Source organism: Bombina bombina, chromosome 3 (genome assembly GCF_027579735.1).
Source record: "Bombina bombina isolate aBomBom1 chromosome 3, aBomBom1.pri, whole genome shotgun sequence".
Classification (NCBI taxonomy): domain Eukaryota; kingdom Metazoa; phylum Chordata; class Amphibia; order Anura; family Bombinatoridae; genus Bombina; species Bombina bombina.
In genome coordinates this window covers 537,519,590-537,538,004 of record NC_069501.1, presented here as the reverse complement: position 1 = coordinate 537,538,004, position 18,415 = coordinate 537,519,590, and the positions used below count along the sequence as shown (strand labels likewise).

The following is an 18,415-nucleotide window of genomic DNA, read 5'->3' as shown; positions in this document are numbered from 1 at the left end:
ATTGGAAGACATTCTCCAAAACAAATCTCAACAGATCTAAAACTAAATGTGTATGTTTGTCAAAAGATTGTCCCCTTGATTTTAAGAAGTGTTTACATGCCTCCATTCCTGTTTCATGTGCAATGGAGGAATATAAGCCTTCTACATCCAGTGACACTAAAATAGAGTCATTGTCAACTGTGATACCATCCAACTTTTTCAACAAATCAGAAGTATCCTTTACATAAGAAGGAAGTGATAAGAGAAAGGGACGAAGAAAGTGATCCACATAGTTTCCAATGTTTTCACTAATACTTCCAATACCCGAGACAATCGGGCGTCCAGGCGGATGGGAGACATTTTTATGTCATTTTGGGATGATATAGAAAGTTGGCATTACTGGATATTTCCGAAACAGATACTGGTATTTTTTTGATGAAATAATACCTTCCCCAAGAGCTAATTTTAGAATTTTATGTAACTCCTTTTGCATAGAAGATAGAGGATTGATAAAGAATTTAATATATTGATTTTTATCATTGAGTTGACTTTTTACTTCATTTAGATAGAATGACTCTTCCAGTAATACCAAATTTCCACCCTTATCCGCCGGCTTTATGACAAGGTTCTTTGCATTCATTAATTCACTTAGGGCTCTCCTCTCACTGGAGTTAAGATTATCATTAGGCATATATTCCTCTCTCAGACCATCTAAGTCCTTTTCTACTGCTTTTACAAAAACAGAAACTGCAGGTATTTGTGCAAATGCAGGCATAAATGTGGAGTTCGGTTTAAATTTTGTTTGCAATTTAACTTCATTTTGTTCTGTGTCCAAATCTCCCACCAATAGAGATTGTAAATTTCTAATAGTGGTTTCATCAGTTATATGCTCTTTCTCTCTATGCATTATTTGAGAAAGTACTATCTTTCTAGCAAAAAGATGTAAGCCTTTTGATACTTCAAACTTATTTAATTTATTGGTAGGACAGTAACTCAGACCTTTTTTAAGAACACTAATATGAGATAAATTTAATCTGAAAGAGGATAAATTCACTATCTGTAATTCATCCGTGTGAGGGCCCTTATCTAGTAATTTCTGAATGACCGTCTGCGTGGTCTCCTGCCTCTCATATTCTGTCTCCCATATTTGCCCCTCCCTCTCTGCTCTCTCAGGGTATATCTCTTTTCTTGTGGATCCAAATTCACGTCCCTTCCTCTTCCTCCCTCTTCGTTTTGTCCTCTTGCGTTTAAGACCCCAGGGGACATTCCATCGTTTTTTATAACCTATCTGAATCATTTTCTAAGTCAGATGCATCTGTGCCTGAATCGTATGAGGCTTTATCAAATTTATATATATATATATATATATATATATATATACACCTTTTTCTTTTTATAGTCATCTTGGTCTCTATACAATTTTCTACATTTTCTAGATTTGATATCTGCTTGCAGTCTTGATATATAATTTTTCGTTTCTTCATTTAAATTATTAAAGTTTGTATCACTCTCAAACTTATTTACAATTTGTAAAGATACTTCAACTTCCTCCTTAACTTTGTCTAATCTTTTGACATTGCGTTTAATAAGCATTTCAATTAAAACAAGGGCACAGGTTGAAAGTTTTTCATTCCATTCTGTAATGAAATCTTCCCCACCCTATTCCTCTCTAGCATTGAAGCCCGGATCTAAAAACAATCTTAAGCCCCTAGGTACAATTTTTGTTGCAACATAATTATTTAAGCTAGAGTTTTCTGCTCTTAGTTTTACCTGTCTTGCTACAGAATTTTTATATTTTTTAAAAGCTTGAAAAAAATTAATTTCAGATTGATTGGCCTCTAAATTACTGCTAGAGAGAGACTCCTTGAGTTCAGCTTCCCACTGTTCATCCGACAGGGTGAAAGCCATCGCAAAAAACACACCGTGCAGCTAGCGCACAGTCCCATCCAGCACACAAAAGAGCAACTTAACACTCTATCCCTCGAACTGAGAACTTGGGGAATCCTCCTACTTGCTCAGGTATAAATAGTATATAAACGATAGAAAAATATAGGGAAAGTATTAATATATTATGTAACTTAGCAATTTCCAGCCACATAGTTACCACTATCAAAAGGACCATAAGGTATACCTTTAAATACCAAAACAGTGGTGCAGACCCTATTATTCAGTATTGTGCAATTTAAATAAAGAAAAGAGAGAATAATGACTAGGGATTTCAGCACTCTATACCTATGCTCTTCTGGGCCCCAGACGGAAGCGTGCACCCACCACACAGTGATCAAGAGAATGCAGACAGACTTGCCATCAGACACAGAAACATTTATTCACAACAAAGTTTCAGTATAACACAACGTAATGCATCACTCAGATACACGATAGCATAATATTTCAAATACATATATATACACAAGTCAGGGTGATCAATCCTTTCTTGTAGCAAAGATAGAAACAAAGAACGTTATCTGTAAAAAATCGTGTCATATTATTATTATTATTGCATTTGACTTGCATATGCATGTATAGGCATAGCTTATCCATGAGGTAAAAGCGTCCTCTTTGGATTAATGCCGTAATAAATATGGCATCACACAGTAAAAGACAGTTACAATAACAACTGCAGTCTTAATATACAAAAATTTGCAACATTTCCCGAGGTAAAAGCGTCCTCTAATATTTAAGCTGCAAAATTGTATCATTGCTTACAAACTGTGCACAAACATGCAAGCATTTTCTCATTTATGCTGTGATAGATTTACATTTACTGAGGTAAAAACGTCCTCCTTTCAAGTTTACCACTTAGGGATAAGTTAAGCTTTGTTTGTGAAATTACATCACCATCTTTGTCATGCTTTATCGTGAAAGAGATTTCTATAGCATCAAAACGAAGTGTCCTGATCTATGAGGCAAAGGCCTGTTCAGCACAGCGTGTTCCATCCTATTGTATGCACATATTTCCAAACATGCAATCAGCATTTATAAGACAGTACCTTAGTTGAGCCGTATCTTCCAGCGTGTTACCTGTACACCTAGGTGAACAACCGCTACGGCTTGAAGAAATGCTTTATCCAAACCGAATTTGTTTCTCGGTCAATACCGGATCAGAGTGTCATCACTCCCTCTTGGTTTGTGCTTCATTCAGGAAAGGAACCTCCATTCAGCTGCCACAGGTGTGCTCTGTTTACTTGCATAGCCTTAGCATAGTCAACGTACGTTTCGCCCCACAATGCCTTGCGATTATTCGGGGCCTCGTCAGGACTAATTTGCACAGGTATTCTCGCCTCCCTTATCAAGGGTAAAATTTGCATAGAGGGTGTAACTTAGTAGTAACAAACCGCTACTTCTAATTTGAATCTCTATAACTGCATCTAAGGATTTTGAACATAAAAAACACATAGTTTTACATAGTCAAATCACAGTACTGAACTGCATTCTCCCAATTGCAATTTTTTCCACCCATGTCGAATGAACAAAGTGGCTCAAATATCTTACTAAATGTCAAAGAGATCCTCTTATTGTATATCTTTTTTAAGCGATACAAATAGCTCAAAACTACATTTCAGAATTTTCACTTCCTTCTTATGCAAAGGATACTTCTGATTTGTTGAAAAAGTTGGATGGTATCACAGTTGACAATGACACTATTTTAGTGTCACTGGATGTAGAAGGCTTATATTCCTCCATTCCGCATGAAACAGGAATGGAGGCATGTAAACACTTCTTAAAATCAAGGGGACAATCCTTTGACAAACATACACATTTAGTTTTAGATCTGTTGAGATTTGTTTTGGAGAATAATGGCTTCCAATTCGATAAAGCATTGTATAAGCAATGTAGGGGCACAGCCATGGGGGCAGTATGTGCCCCCACTTATGCATGTCTTCATCTTGGGGCATGGGAACTTTTTGATGTTTATGAAAAATATAATCATATTTTCGAATCGCATGTCTCACTTTGGTTGAGATATGTGGACGATATTTTGATTTTATTTAAAGGTCCCATTGAAATTCTGAAAGAGTTTGTAAATAATTTAAACATAAACAATCGCAACATCTTGCTAACATTAGTGTATGATCCAAAGGAACTAGCCTTCTTAGATATAATGATTAGGAAAGAAGGTACATCGATAGTGACTGAAAATTATAGAAAGAGCATAGCCACAAATAGTATATTAGAGGCATCTAGTTGTCACCCACATCATCTGAAAAGAAGTGTCCCATATAGCCAATTCTTGCGTCTTAAAAGAAATTGTTCTTCAAGTACTAAATTTGAATATCATGCAGAGTTAATGCAACAGAGATTTATGAATCGTGGATACTCTAGGAAAAATATTCAGTCATCACTGAATAAAGTTAGAAAAAAGAATAGAGACACCTTGCTCTACCAATCTAGACCCCAAATAACTAATGATCTAACTAGATTTATAACTACATACAATTGCCAAAGATAAGAGAAATACTATCCAAACATTGGCACATTCTCACTTTGGATGAAAAAATTAAATATAAAGTGGGAAATTACCCATTACTAACTGCAAAAAGAGCACCATGTTTGAAAGATAAACTGGTACAAAGTAAATTTGTTAGATCACCAGCCTTAGATTGGTTAGGGTTAAGGCAAGAAGTAAAGGGGAGTTATCCTTGTGGACACTGTGTGTACTGCCCTTATATGCTGAAAAGTAAAACCTTCTCAAGCAATAATAGCAAAGTCTATAATATAAAGGTGTTTGCAAATTGCAATTCTGTTGGTGTAGTTTATTTACTACACTGTTCCTGTCCGTATTTCTATATAGGAAAAACTAAAAGACTTTTCAAAGAAAGAGTCCAGGAACATAGGGATGATATATTATATGGCAGGGACACTAGTGTAGCGAGACACTTTGCCCAATACCATCAAAAAAATCCAGCTTTCCTAAAATTTATTGGAATTGATAGGGGAATACAAAGCGGTAGAGGTGGTGATGAAGATTATTGCCTGCTAAGAAAAGAATCTAGGTGGATATATGTTCTTCAAACATTGTCCCCACAAGGGTTAAATGAAGTAATAGAGTATGCCTCTTTTCTAAATTAAAAAGTTTATTTGTAAAAATTCTGAAATGTAGTTTTGAGCTATTTGTATCACTTAAAAAAGATATACAATAAGAGGATCTCTTTGACATTTAGTAAGATATTTGAGCCACTTTGTTCATTCGACATGGGTGGAAAAAATTGCAATTGGGAGAATGCAGTTCAGTACTGTGATTTGACTATGTAAAACTATGTGTTTTTTATGTTCAAAATCCTTAGATGCAGGTATAGAGATTCAAATTTGAAGTAGCGGTTTGTTACTACTAAGTTACACCCTCTATGCAAATTTTACCCTTGATAAGGGAGGCGAGAATACCTGTGCAAATTAGTCCTGACGAGGCCCCGAATAATCGCAAGGCATTGTGGGGCAAAACGTACGTCGACTATGCTAAGGCTATGCAAGTAAACAGAGCACACCTGTGGCAGCTGAATGGAGGTTCCTTTCCTGAATGAAGCACAAACCAAGAGGGATTGATGACACTCTGATCCGGTATTGACCGAGAAACAAATTCGGTTTGGATAAAGCATTTCTTCAAGCCGTAGCGGTTGTTCACCTAGGTGCACAGGTAACACACTGGAAGATACGGCTCAACTAAGGTACTGTCTTATAAATGCTGATTGCATGTTTGGAAATATGTGCATACAATAGGATGGAACACGCTGTGCTGAACAGGCCTTTGCCTCAAAGATCAGGACACTTCGTTTTGATGCTATAGAAATCTCTTTCACGATAAAGCATGACAAAGATGGTGATGTAATTTCACAAACAAAGCTTAACTTATCCCTAAGTGGTAAACTTGAAAGGAGGACGTTTTTACCTCAGTAAATGTAAATCTATCACAGCATAAATGAGAAAATGCTTGCATGTTTGTGCACAGTTTGTAAGCAATGATACAATTTTGCAGCTTAAATATTAGAGGACGCTTTTACCTCGGGAAATGTTGCAAATTTTTGTATATTAAGACTGCAGTTGTTATTGTAACTGTCTTTTACTGTGTGATGCCATATTTATTACGGCATTAATCCAAAGAGGACGCTTTTACCTCATGGATAAGCTATGCCTATACATGCATATGCAAGTCAAATGCAATAATAATAATAATATGACACGATTTTTTACAGATAACGTTCTTTGTTTCTATCTTTGCTACAAGAAAGGATTGATCACCCTGACTTGTGTATATATATGTATTTGAAATATTATGCTATCGTGTATCTGAGTGATGCATTACGTTGTGTTATACTGAAACTTTGTTGGGAATAAATGTTTCTGTGTCCGATGGCAAGTCTGTCTGCATTCTCTTGATCACTGTGTGGTGGGTGCACGCTTCCGTCTGGGGCCCAGAAGAGCATAGGTATAGAGTGCTGAAATCCCTAGTCATTATTCTCTCTTTTCTTTATTTAAATTGCACAATATATATATATATATATATATATATATATAAATAAACCAAAAATAGAAGACCGCACTCGTAGGTCTTTAAACATACACCTCAGTGACTTTTTTCAGTAACGTTTCAGAGTTTCCCCCTTTATCAAACATCAAGAACATATACCACATACCTTACTTTATACCCCATCCCAATCAATATCATCCAGGTGGGACTTCCGGTAGCGTCTCCTCGATGCAACCACGCATGCGCCGAGCAGCGCTATGGAAGCCTGTACGGGCCAACTGCAAAAATTCAAAACAGAAAAAGGAACCGTTACCAAGATACGGCGTATAGCAAAAGTATACAAAAAACAGAACATACTTGTACAGCTTACATAGTTATATAGCCTATATATGCAAAGGCCTATTAGTCAATTTTCAATGTACTATACATTTTCATTTCAACATTTACCGCCATTAAACGATATTCACAAATAATGTCACATATTTTGCTAAATTCATAAGCTTAAATATAACTATCAGATTAAACTACAGGATATGCCACTACTATATTCCAGATCAGTCTCAACTACTACATAAGAATGTACTATTCTTTGCTCACTGTTAAATTCTAAGAGATCATGGTACAGAAACAATATGAATAAACATTCTGAAAAAACATTGTTGAAAACATTATAGAGACATTTATAGAAAACACTGTAGGTCAAAATGTGTGTTTAAGCCCTTTGGCATCAAAGTGTCCAAAGTATGGCTCCACCTGGACTCTTTTCGTAGCAGAAGTTTACCTTTGTCCCCTCCCCTACCCAAAGGAGGTACATGATCAATTATGACATATTTTAAATCCTTGACTGTGTGTTTATGTTTGGCGAAATGTCTTGCAACTGGCTGTTCCGAATCACCTTTTTCAATAGCAGCCCGAATGGCTGCCCTGTGTTTCGCCATTCTGGTCCACAAATCATCGGTCGTTTTGCCAACATAGAATCTGCCACAAATACAATGCAGCAGATAAGCCACAAAATTGGTCGTGCACGTAACACAATATTTGATTTTAAAGGGACAGTCTACACCAGAATTTTTATTGTTTTAAAAGATAGATAATCCCTTTATTACCCATTCCCCAGTTTTGCATAACCAACACAGTTATATTTATATACTTTTAACCTCTGTGATTATCTTGTATCAAAGACTCTGCAAACTGCCCCTTTATTTCAGTTCTTTTGACAGACTTGCAGTTTAACCAATCAGTGCCTGCTCCCAGATAACTTCACGTGCACGAGCACAGTGTTATCTATATGAAACACATGAACTAACACCCTCTAGTGGTGAAAAACTGTTAAAATGCATTCTGAAAAGAGGTGGCCTTCAAGGTCTATGAAATTAGCATATGAACCTCCTAAGTTAAGCTTTCAACTAAGAATCCCAAGAGAACAAAGCAAATTTTGTGATAAAAGTTAATTGGAAAATTGTTTAAAATTACATGCGCTATCTGAATCATGAAAGTTTATTTTGGCCTAGACTGTCCCTTTAAATTTTTTGTTAGTCCAAGGATGAGCGAAATCAGTACATTGTATTAGTGCACTACAGGTTGTGCGCCCTAGGCACTTGAAGCATCCTGTTTTTTTTCTTTTGTTGTAGCCAGGTAGTATTTGTGTATGCTTGCGTCAGATCAGGCCTCATGAGTACATCCCGTAGTGATTTGCCTCTGCGATAATTTATTCTTGGCGCTGTAGTATCCACTAAGGGTAATCCCTTATCGCTTGAAATTATGTGCCAATGTTGCTCTAGTATCTTTCTATACGATTTCTTATCCGGGCTGTATTCAATAACATAAGTCAGCCTGTTCGTGCTGGGCCCTTCCTTTTGATGATCCCTCTTAGTCAGGACTTGTTGTTGTGACATTCTGCAAGCACTTTGGTATGCTTCATCAATTACTTTTTTGTCATAAATGTCTTTCTTGGAACTTCTGATGCATCTTTTTCAGTTGTTTTAATTTACCCTCCTCTGTAGAGTTATTCCTCACTACTCTGCAGAATTGTGAAATAGGTAACGCTTTTTTGGTACCCGCTGGATGACAGCTGGTATATAATAACATGGAATTACGGTCAGTTGGTTTAGAAAAAAGTGCTGTATTCAGTCTTCCTTCGTGTTTGCTTATTCGTAAATCCAGAAAATCGATAGTATCACGATTACAGGTCATCTTGAATTTTAACTCAGTGCAAGCCTCATTTAGTTTGAAAAACCATTCATTCAATCCTTCTTGTGGACCACGCCAGATTACAATCAAGTCATCAATATAACTCCTGAAGAGGATTATGCGTGGATCTCCAAATAGTATGGTATGCTCTCTTTCAAATACCCCTAAGAAGATATTAGCATATGATGGGGCCACATTCGACCCCATTGCTGTTCCCGCTGTTTGTAGATAGTAATGATTTTCAAACTTGAAGTAATTCATTCTTAAACAGAATTCCAATAGATGTAGTAAGGCTTCACTAGGAGGACCAATATAAGGATGCCGAGACAGTTCTTTGTGTACCGCCCGTATTCCCTCAGTATGGGGAATCACGGTATGTAAACTGGTCACGTCTAAGGTGACCAGTATATCCGTCTCTTTAATGTCTTCAACCTGTTGTAGCAATTTGATAAGCTCAATAGAATCCTTAAGATATGATGGTATACCTTGTACCATAGGTTGGAGTACCTTGTCCAAATAAGTTGCAATTGTTTGTAGTATCGAACCCCTGGCTGATACGATGGGCCTGCCAGGTGGATGGACTGGGTCTTTGTGCACCTTCGGGTACCAAAAAAGCGTTACCTATTTCACAATTCTGCAGAGTAGTGAGGAATAACTCTACAAAGGAGGGTAAGTTAAAACAACTGAAAACGATGCATCAGAAGTTCCAAGAAAGACATTATGACAAAAGTCATTGATGAAGCATACCAAAGTGCTTGCAGAATGTCACAACAACAAGTCCTGACTAAGAGGGATCATCAAAAGGAAGGACCCAGCACGAACAGGCTGACTTATGTTACTGAATACAGCCTGGATAAGAAATCGTATAGAAAGATACTAGACCAACATTGGCACATAATTTCAAGCGATAAGGGATTACCCTTAGTGGATACTACAGCTCCAAGGATAAGTCATTGCAGAGGCAAATCACTACGGGATGTACTCATGAGGCCTGATCTGACGCAAGCATACACAAATACTACCTGGTTACAACAAAAGAAAAAAACAGGATGCTTCAAGTGCCTAGGGTGCACAACCTGTATTGCACTAATACAATGTACTGAGTTCACTCATCCTTGGACTAACAAAAAATTTAAAATCAAATATCGTGTTACGTGCACAACCAATTTTGTGGTTTATCTGCTGCATTGTATTTGTGGCAGATTCTATGTTGGCAAAACGACCAATGATTTGTGGACCAGAATGGCGAATCACAGGGCAGCCATTCGGGCTGCTATTGAAAAAGGTGATTTGGAACAGCCAGTTGCAAGACAATTCGCCAAACACACAGTCAAGGATTTAAAATATGTCATAATTGATCATGTACCCCCTTTGGGTAGGGGAGGGGACAGAGGTAAACTTCTGCTACGAAAAGAGTCCAGGTGGATCCATACTTTGGACACTTTGATGCCAAAAGGGCTTAAACACACATTTTGACCTACAGTGTTTTCTATAAATGTCTCTATAATGTTTTCAACAATGTTTTTTCAGAATGTTTATTCATATTGTTTCTGTACCATGATCTCTTAGAATTTAACAGTGAGCAAAGAATAGTACATTCTTATGTAGTAGTTGAGACTGATCTGGAATATAGTAGTGGCATATCCTGTAGTTTAATCTGATAGTTATATTTAAGCTTATGAATTTAGAAAAATATGTGACATTATTTGTGAATATCGTTTAATGGCGGTAAATGTTGAAATGAAAATGTATAGTACATTGAAAATTGACTAATAGGTCTTTGCATATATAGGCTATATAACTATGTAAGCTGTACAAGTATGTTATGTTTTGTATACTTTTGCAATACGCCGCATCTTGGTAACGGTTCCTTTTTCTGTTTTGAATTTTTGCAGTTGGCCCGTACAGGCTTCCATAGCGCTGCTCGGCGCATGCGTGGTTGCATCGAGGAGACGCTACCGGAAGTCCCACCGGGCAGAGCTGGATGATATTGATCGGGATGGGGTATAAAGTAAGGTATGTGGTATATGTTCTTGATGTTTGATAAAGGGGGAAACCCTGAAACGTTACTGACAAATAAAAGTCACTGAGGTCTATGTTTAAAGACCTACGAGTGCGGTCTTCTATTTTTGGTTTATATGTGTATTTATGCACCGCATCTAGACAATTCAACAACAAAACGAGAGTGCTGGGTAAAGGACTTGTGTATGTATATATATATATATATATATATATATATACACACACACACACACACAGAAATGCACTCACAGGAACGAACAACAAGCTCAATACCATTGTTAGCCTGTTCTATGGCGATTTACCACCTGGGTGCAACTTCTTTTAGCCCACTATTGCTTTTCACAGAGTAGAACTTTCCTGTAGTATATCAGTCTGATCCCGCCTATTACGGTCAGTCCAGCACCGAAATACCAGGCAATTCCTCTCTGAACAAGGAACACAGCAACCCCAGACAATCATTTCGGCCTTCATTGGGCCTCGTCAGTGAGGTGTAGCCATATTCCTCTAAGCACACTGAGCAAGGAGTCCACGTCTGGTTGCCCCTTTTTCCCATAGGGAGACTAAATACACAGAGAGAAATGCACTCACAGGAATGAACAAGCAGCTCAATAAAATTGTTAGCCTGTTCTATGTTTATATATATATATATATATATATATAAACTTTTTAGAAGTTAAGTATTGGGGTGGGGGGGAGACTTACTCGGCCGCCATATTGCAAGATGGGTGCTGGGAGGACACGTCCTGTAACTTCTGTCATGTCATCCTTCACCTTGATTCCAAACTCCTGTATGTAGGGGTCCAGGTTGTAACTGGCATTCTTCATCTGAGCAGAGTCAAAGAAAGATAGAATAATATCATAAATGTACTCAATACAGAAAAAAAGGGATAAGGGTCCATTAGGTCAAACTAAAAAGATACTTAGAGGTTCAGGAATTTATGCTGAATATCCCAGAGGTAAAAAAAAAGACAGAATAGAGACTATACAAACAAATGGGATATATGGCACAAAGAAAGATACATAATATACTGTATGAGCAGAAAGATACTATACCATATGAAAAATGTTAGTATGGAAAAATAAATCAAGGGAATAATAAGCAATACAAGAAAAATGAAATTTTCATAAAAATAAAAAAAAATGTTAGACTTTAATAAGAAAAAGATGGAAACGAGACAAAGAAATGGAACTAAAAGATAAATAAAGATTATGATATGTCAAACATATAAAGAAAAAGCAAAATGAATCATAAAAGAGAAAACAAAATCAGAAAACAATAAAGAGAGCTAGAGAGAGAGAGCGAGAGAGAGAGAGAGAGAGAGAGAGAGAGAGAGAGATGTAACTGACTGAGAAACAAGAAAAATAATTATAAAAGCCAAAAAAAACAAATTAAATGGAGGATTTTAAAGGGTGAGCATTGTTAGTTTCCTTTTTCACATACGGATTTTTCTACCATTCCTTCTGCAACGGTGCTACTAAATGCTGTCTCTCTCCTCCTTCCCCTCTGCGCACACACAGCAGGTGGGATGCTGACAGAGGGGTGTGAGCACTAGCTAATAGCATGCCCAGGTATACTGTAGACACTACATCTGCTACAGATCAAGCTGCCTGCAGCAATATGGGAGCAGACAAGATGCCAGCTTCTTTTAACCCTTCCAGAAACACAGAACCTTTACCATAAACACATTCATTTTAGATGCATTAAGAGCTCTTGTGCCAAAAAAAGAATAAAATAAAAAAAAATAAAGTATGGTATATAATATTAAGAGACATTAAATGTCAACATTTTCAATAATACATTAGAAACTATAATGGATTAAATGCTTACTATACACTTTCTGAATGATAAATTGATACTTAATAATCCGTGGACAAAATAAGTTTTGGAAATTCGTAGGTCTTTCTCCAATAGTCAGATACAAGTCAGTGTTGTGCACAGAAAATTTGCCGGCCAGGTGACATTATTAAGTAGCTTGGTGGGGGCAGTGTAATACTGTGCAATATTATAACATTTAGACATGTTACTTAAAGTGCAAGTAAACTTACCTGGTTTGCAATGTTAAATAACATTCTTAGTGCCAAAATAATATGACTTTCATTCATGTTTTTTTTTTTTTAAATTTACCTGTAAAAAGTTATCGCCGTAATTAATCATTTTCTTTTACTCTCCTAATTCAACCCGTTAATTAATAATTTTTTTCTCTACTGGTCACGTTGTTCGCATACCCAATTGAAAATCTGGCCGTTAGGCGGCCGTCAAAACCACGTCATCCGCCTACTTCTAGTTCTGGGCATGCGCAACTATTTTTCAGGCATTACTATATTAGGAGCGCGTCCCGTTTCGCGCATGCACACTCGCTTTATTTGGAAAGAACCACGTCATCCGCCTACTTCTAGTTCTGGGCATGCGCAACTATTTATCAGGCCTTACTATATTAGGAGCGCGCTCCCGTTTCGCGCATGCGCACTCGCTTTGTTCGGAAAGAAACACGGTTTTACAGATAAACGCACGCACGGTAGACTGAGAAAGCGCCGATTCGCGCATGCGCAATACAAATGTTATTTGTGAACGTGCTTTTAAGATACGTATAGAGCGGGTGGGACCGCTCTATACGTCACCACACAGAAAGATAGGAAGTAGAGGATGGGAGGAGTTAGCATGGTACTGGTAGGAAATTTAATAATTAATAAAACTTGAAATAATAAAGAAATTGAAAAATTCAACTTAGCGATCTTAGTAGTACAATGTAATAGAATATATTGATGCGTTATAAACGGACTAACTTTACTTTCACTTTAAGCTATCCAAAGCACAAATTAATTGCATCATTTAATATAGATTGAGTTAATAATAATTTGTGCAATTTGCTTATTTTAGCTTAATATTGACTTAAATTTTAGCTGGGTGAAGTGCCAATTAAACAGGGTCTCAGGCACTTCTGTAGTTAAACTATATTTGACCTTTTTTATGTGCCTATAGGTAAAATAAAGTTGATGTTTTAACTACAGAGGTGCTGTGGACATAATTTTCATTTTGTGGACGTTGGGGGATTGGCAGAGACCCCTGTCTACACGAGTGCCAGAAATTTGTCAACTGTTGCTGTTTCAGTTCATTGGGGAGAAAACTGCAAGTGTATCATTGCAGTTAGTCCTTGCCTGCATCTTATGAAATCATTATGGTAAACTGAGCTACATTAATAGACGCTCATTATGTTGCCAAGGGGCATCTATGATAAGGGAGATCATCCTCTAAATTCATTGAGCCTTCCTTCACCTATCTTTTCATTCCTGGGTATTCCCACCATTACAATGTATAGTTGTGGTAAGTGTCTCAATACATATCTCCCACAGCAAACAATAACTGCTAATAATGCAGAAAAGCAATACTTACAAAAGGGTTACATACATAGTCAAAGTGCTTCTCTTGTGCCATTCCTGATGAGGATACAGCTGGTGTGCAAATGAAAAGCAGGCATATGATCTTTTACTCCAGTTACAGACATAATGTCATTTGGATCAAAATGTTTTAAAGGAGTGCAATTTTTATGTCTTTTGTAGAGGATAAAGACATAGTAAAAGGACGGAATTTATTTTAAGGACCATTGAATACAGTATGCATAATTAGCAAGTGCATAATAAAGAGACAATGTTATAACACATTTTGAATTTCAAATAAGCAGATTATTTTCAGAGAAGTTTATTTTTTCCCATTTGCTGGTCCGCTGTATCATGTGACAGCTATCAGCCAATCACAGACTAGTATACATATACACTGAACTTGTGCACATGCTCAGTAGGAGCTGGTGTCTCAGAAAGTGTGTCTGTATATATATATATATATATATATATATATATATATATATATATATATATATATATATATATATATATATATATATATATATATAAACTGTGCAAGATTTCATGATGGAAGCAAGCTGGACAGTTTCATAAAACTGCATGTTCTAGCTTAACCCTCAAGTTAAATTTTGATTTTAGTGTCCCTTTAAAAAAAAAAACACATTTTATTTTACACTATTTTAACACATTAACAAAAAGCATTTAGCCCAGCATATTATCCCAGCTCCCATAACATGCTAGCAAGGTAAATATTTAAAGGGACAGTATACACCATGTTTCATATAACTGCATGTAATAGACACTACTACAAAGAATAATATGCACAGATACTGATATAAAAATTCAGTTTAAAACCTTTTAAGAACTTACTTAGAAGCTCCCAGTTTAGCATTTTTGATTAGGTTGACTGGGACACCTTGTGAAAGCAGACACTACCCCCTCTCCCTACATATGAAGAGACTCTTTACACAAACAGGAGCAAGCTCTAGTAGGTATACATCAGTATACTCCTAAAACGTTGGGGATGGGTTAGGAGTCTGAAAATCAGCAAAATGTTATTTAAAAATAAGCAAAAACAGAATTTATGCTTACCTGATAAATTTCTTTCTCTTGTGATGTATCGAGTCCACGGATTCATCCATACTTGTGGGATATTCTCCTTCCTAACAGGAAATGGCAAAGAGAGCACCCACAGCAGAGCTGTCTATATAGCTTCTCCCTTAGCTCCGCCGCCCCCAGTCATTCGACCAAAGGCTAGGAAGAAAAAGGAGAAACTATAGGGTGCAGAGGTGACTGAAGTTTTTTAAAATAAAAATATACTACCTGTCTTAAATAGACAGGACGGGCCGTGGACTACATCACAAAAGAAAGAAATTTATCAGGTAAGCATAAATTCTGTTTTCTCTTGTAAGATGTATCGAGTCCACGGATTCATCCATACTTGTGGGATACCAATACCAAAGCTTTAGGACACGGATGAAGGGAGGGACAAGACAGGTACCCTAAACGGAAGGCACCACTGCTTGTAAAACCTTTCTCCCAAAAATAGCCTCCGAAGAAGCAAAAGTATCGAATTTGTAAAATTTGGAAAAAGTATAAAGTGAAGACCAAGTTGCCGCCTTACAAATCTGTTCAACAGAAGCCTCATTTTTAAAAGCCCATGTGGAAGCCACTGCTCTAGTAGGATGAGCAGTAATTCTTTCAGGAGGCTGCTGGCCAGCAGTCTCATAAGCCAAACGGATGATGCTTTTCAGCCAAAAGGAAAGAGAGGTAGCCGTAGCCTTTTGACCTCTCTGTTTACCAGAATAAACAACAAACAATGAAGATGTTTGACGGAAATCTTTAGTTGCTTGTAAGTAGAACTTTAAAGCACGAACCACATCAAGATTGTGCAACAGACGTTCCTTCTTTGATGAAGGATTAGGACACAGAGAAGGAACAACAATCTCCTGATTGATATTCCTATTAGAAACAACCTTAGGAAGAAACCCAGGTTTGGTACGCAAAACCACCTTATCTGCATGGAAAACAAGGTAAGGTGAGTCACACTGTAAAGCAAATAACTCAGAAACTCTTCGAGCCAAAGAGATAGCTACTAAAAACAAAACTTTCCAAGATAGAAGCTTAAAGGGCCACTGTAAATAAATATTTTCTATGCCTGTTACTAACTACCCCAAATACGCTTTTTATCAATAGCATTTCATTAACATATCTCTACCGTATATCCGAAATCTTGTCTGCAAATTTAATTGTTTTCCAAACCCACTCCGTGGGTATCCTTTGCTCTGTACCAATCCGTTTACAATACCTAGTTTTCAAAATGGCGCTTTAAACACAATTTCATTGGTTTAAGTATTTTGAACACACAGTGCTGAAAATAGTGGGCAGGATAACGTGACATCATCGGGGAAAAAAAGATATAACTTTTATAACGTTATGAAACTTTGATTTGGATAAAATATAGGTCAGTAGGTTTTAATTAATGTTTATTAACTTTAATATGTTAGTTGTTTGGCTTAAAAATTATAACAGAAAGTAATCCTTTAATATCTATGGAATGCATAGGTTCAAACGGAACCCCTTGAAGAACTTTAAGAACCAAGTTTAGGCTCCATGGCGGAGCAACAGGTTTAAATACAGGCTTGATCCTGACCAAGGCCTGACTAAACGCTTGAACGTCTGGGACATCTGCCAGACGTTTGTGTAAAAGAATAGACAAGGCAGATATTTGTCCTTTTAAGGAACTAGCTGATAATCCCTTCTCCAATCCTTCTTGGAGAAAGGACAATATTCTAGGAATCCTAATCTTACTCCATGAGTAACCCATGGATTCACACCAACAAAAATATTTGCACCAAATCTTATGATAGATTTTCCTGGTGACAGGCTTTCTAGCTTGAATCAGGGTATCAATGACCGACTCAGAAAAACCACGCTTTGATAGAATCAGGTGTTCAATCTCCAAGCAGTCAGACGCAGAGAAATTAGATTTGGATGCTTGAATGGACCTTGGATTAGAAGGTTCTGTAGTGAATAAGGGGTATCACGCTGTGTATACAGAACATAAATATAGAAGCCTCATAGAATCAATAAAAGTGGGGATGACAAGGAATTTCAATAGTCACTTAATGCACTTGACACGGCGGTCACCAACAATCATAAAGTGATATAAATTCAGCTGTCACGTCTCGGGCTTCACCCGTACTTACGCAAGGTAGTCTTGGCCCTTCTCCTGGTGCTCCTGCCAAATACTGATTACATTAAGAAAAGTACTGAACTGGCTGATCGTCTGATAAATAGAGGCTATCATAAAAAGGAGGTTCTAAAGATCAAGAAAGAAGTGGGTGGATATAAGAGAGAAGACCTATTACTAAATAAAAAAGACAGAAAAATTGATGACAGACCTACATTCATCACTAAATATTCTAATCAATACAATGACATTTGTGGCATTGTCAATAAGTATCTCCCTATTCTTTATGGAGATGAAAAAATAAAAGAAATTATTGGTCATGGCTGTAGATTTGTCTATACTAAAAAACATAATTTATGCTTACCTGATAAATGTATTTCTCTTGTAGTGTAGTCAGTCCACGGGTCATCCATTACTTATGGGATTATATCTCTTCTCCAACAGGAAGTTGCAAGAGGATCACCCAAGCAGAGCTGCTATATAGCTCCTCCCCTCACATGTCATATCCAGTCATTCGACCGAAACAAGACGAGAAAGGAGAAACCATAGGGTGCAGTGGTGACTGGAGTTTAATTAAAAATTTAGATCTGCCTTAAAAGACAGGGCGGGCCGTGGACTGACTACACTACAAGAGAAATAAATTTATCAGGTAAGCATAAATTATGTTTTCTCTTGTTAAGTGTAGTCAGTCCACGGGTCATCCATTACTTATGGGATACTAATACCAAAGCTAAAGTACACGGATGAAGGGAGGGACAAGGCAGGAACTTTAAACGGAGGGAACCACTGCCTGAAGTACCTTTCTCCCAAAAATAGCCTCCGAAGAAGCAAAAGTGTCAAATTTGTAAAACTTTGAAAAAGTGTGAAGTGAAGACCAAGTCGCAGCCTTGCAAATCTGTTCAACAGAAGCCTCATTTTTAAAGGCCCAGGTGGAAGCCACAGCTCTAGTAGAATGAGCTGTAATTATTTCAGGAGGCTGCTGTCCAGCAGTCTCATAGGCTAAACGTATTATGCTACGAAGCCAAAAAGAGAGAGAGGTAGCCGAAGCCTTTTGACCTCTCCTCTGTCCAGAGTAAACGACAAACAGGGAAGAAGTTTGACGAAAATCTTTAGTTGCCTGCAAATAGAACTTCAGGGCACGGACTACGTCCAGATTATGCAAAAGTCGTTCCTTCTTTGAAGAAGGGTTAGCACACAATGATGGAACA

General features: G+C 37.2%; 1 protein-coding gene across 1 annotated transcript in view; it reads right to left on the bottom strand.

Moving 5' to 3' along the window:
- LOC128653617 (protein argonaute-1) overlaps nt 1–18,415 on the bottom strand; it is a 275,726-nt gene that overhangs the window by 106,754 nt on the left and 150,557 nt on the right. The window contains exon 10 of the mRNA XM_053707008.1: nt 11,357–11,479. Coding sequence (XP_053562983.1) covers nt 11,357–11,479 — 123 coding nt within the window. The remainder of the gene's footprint in view (nt 1–11,356; nt 11,480–18,415) is intronic.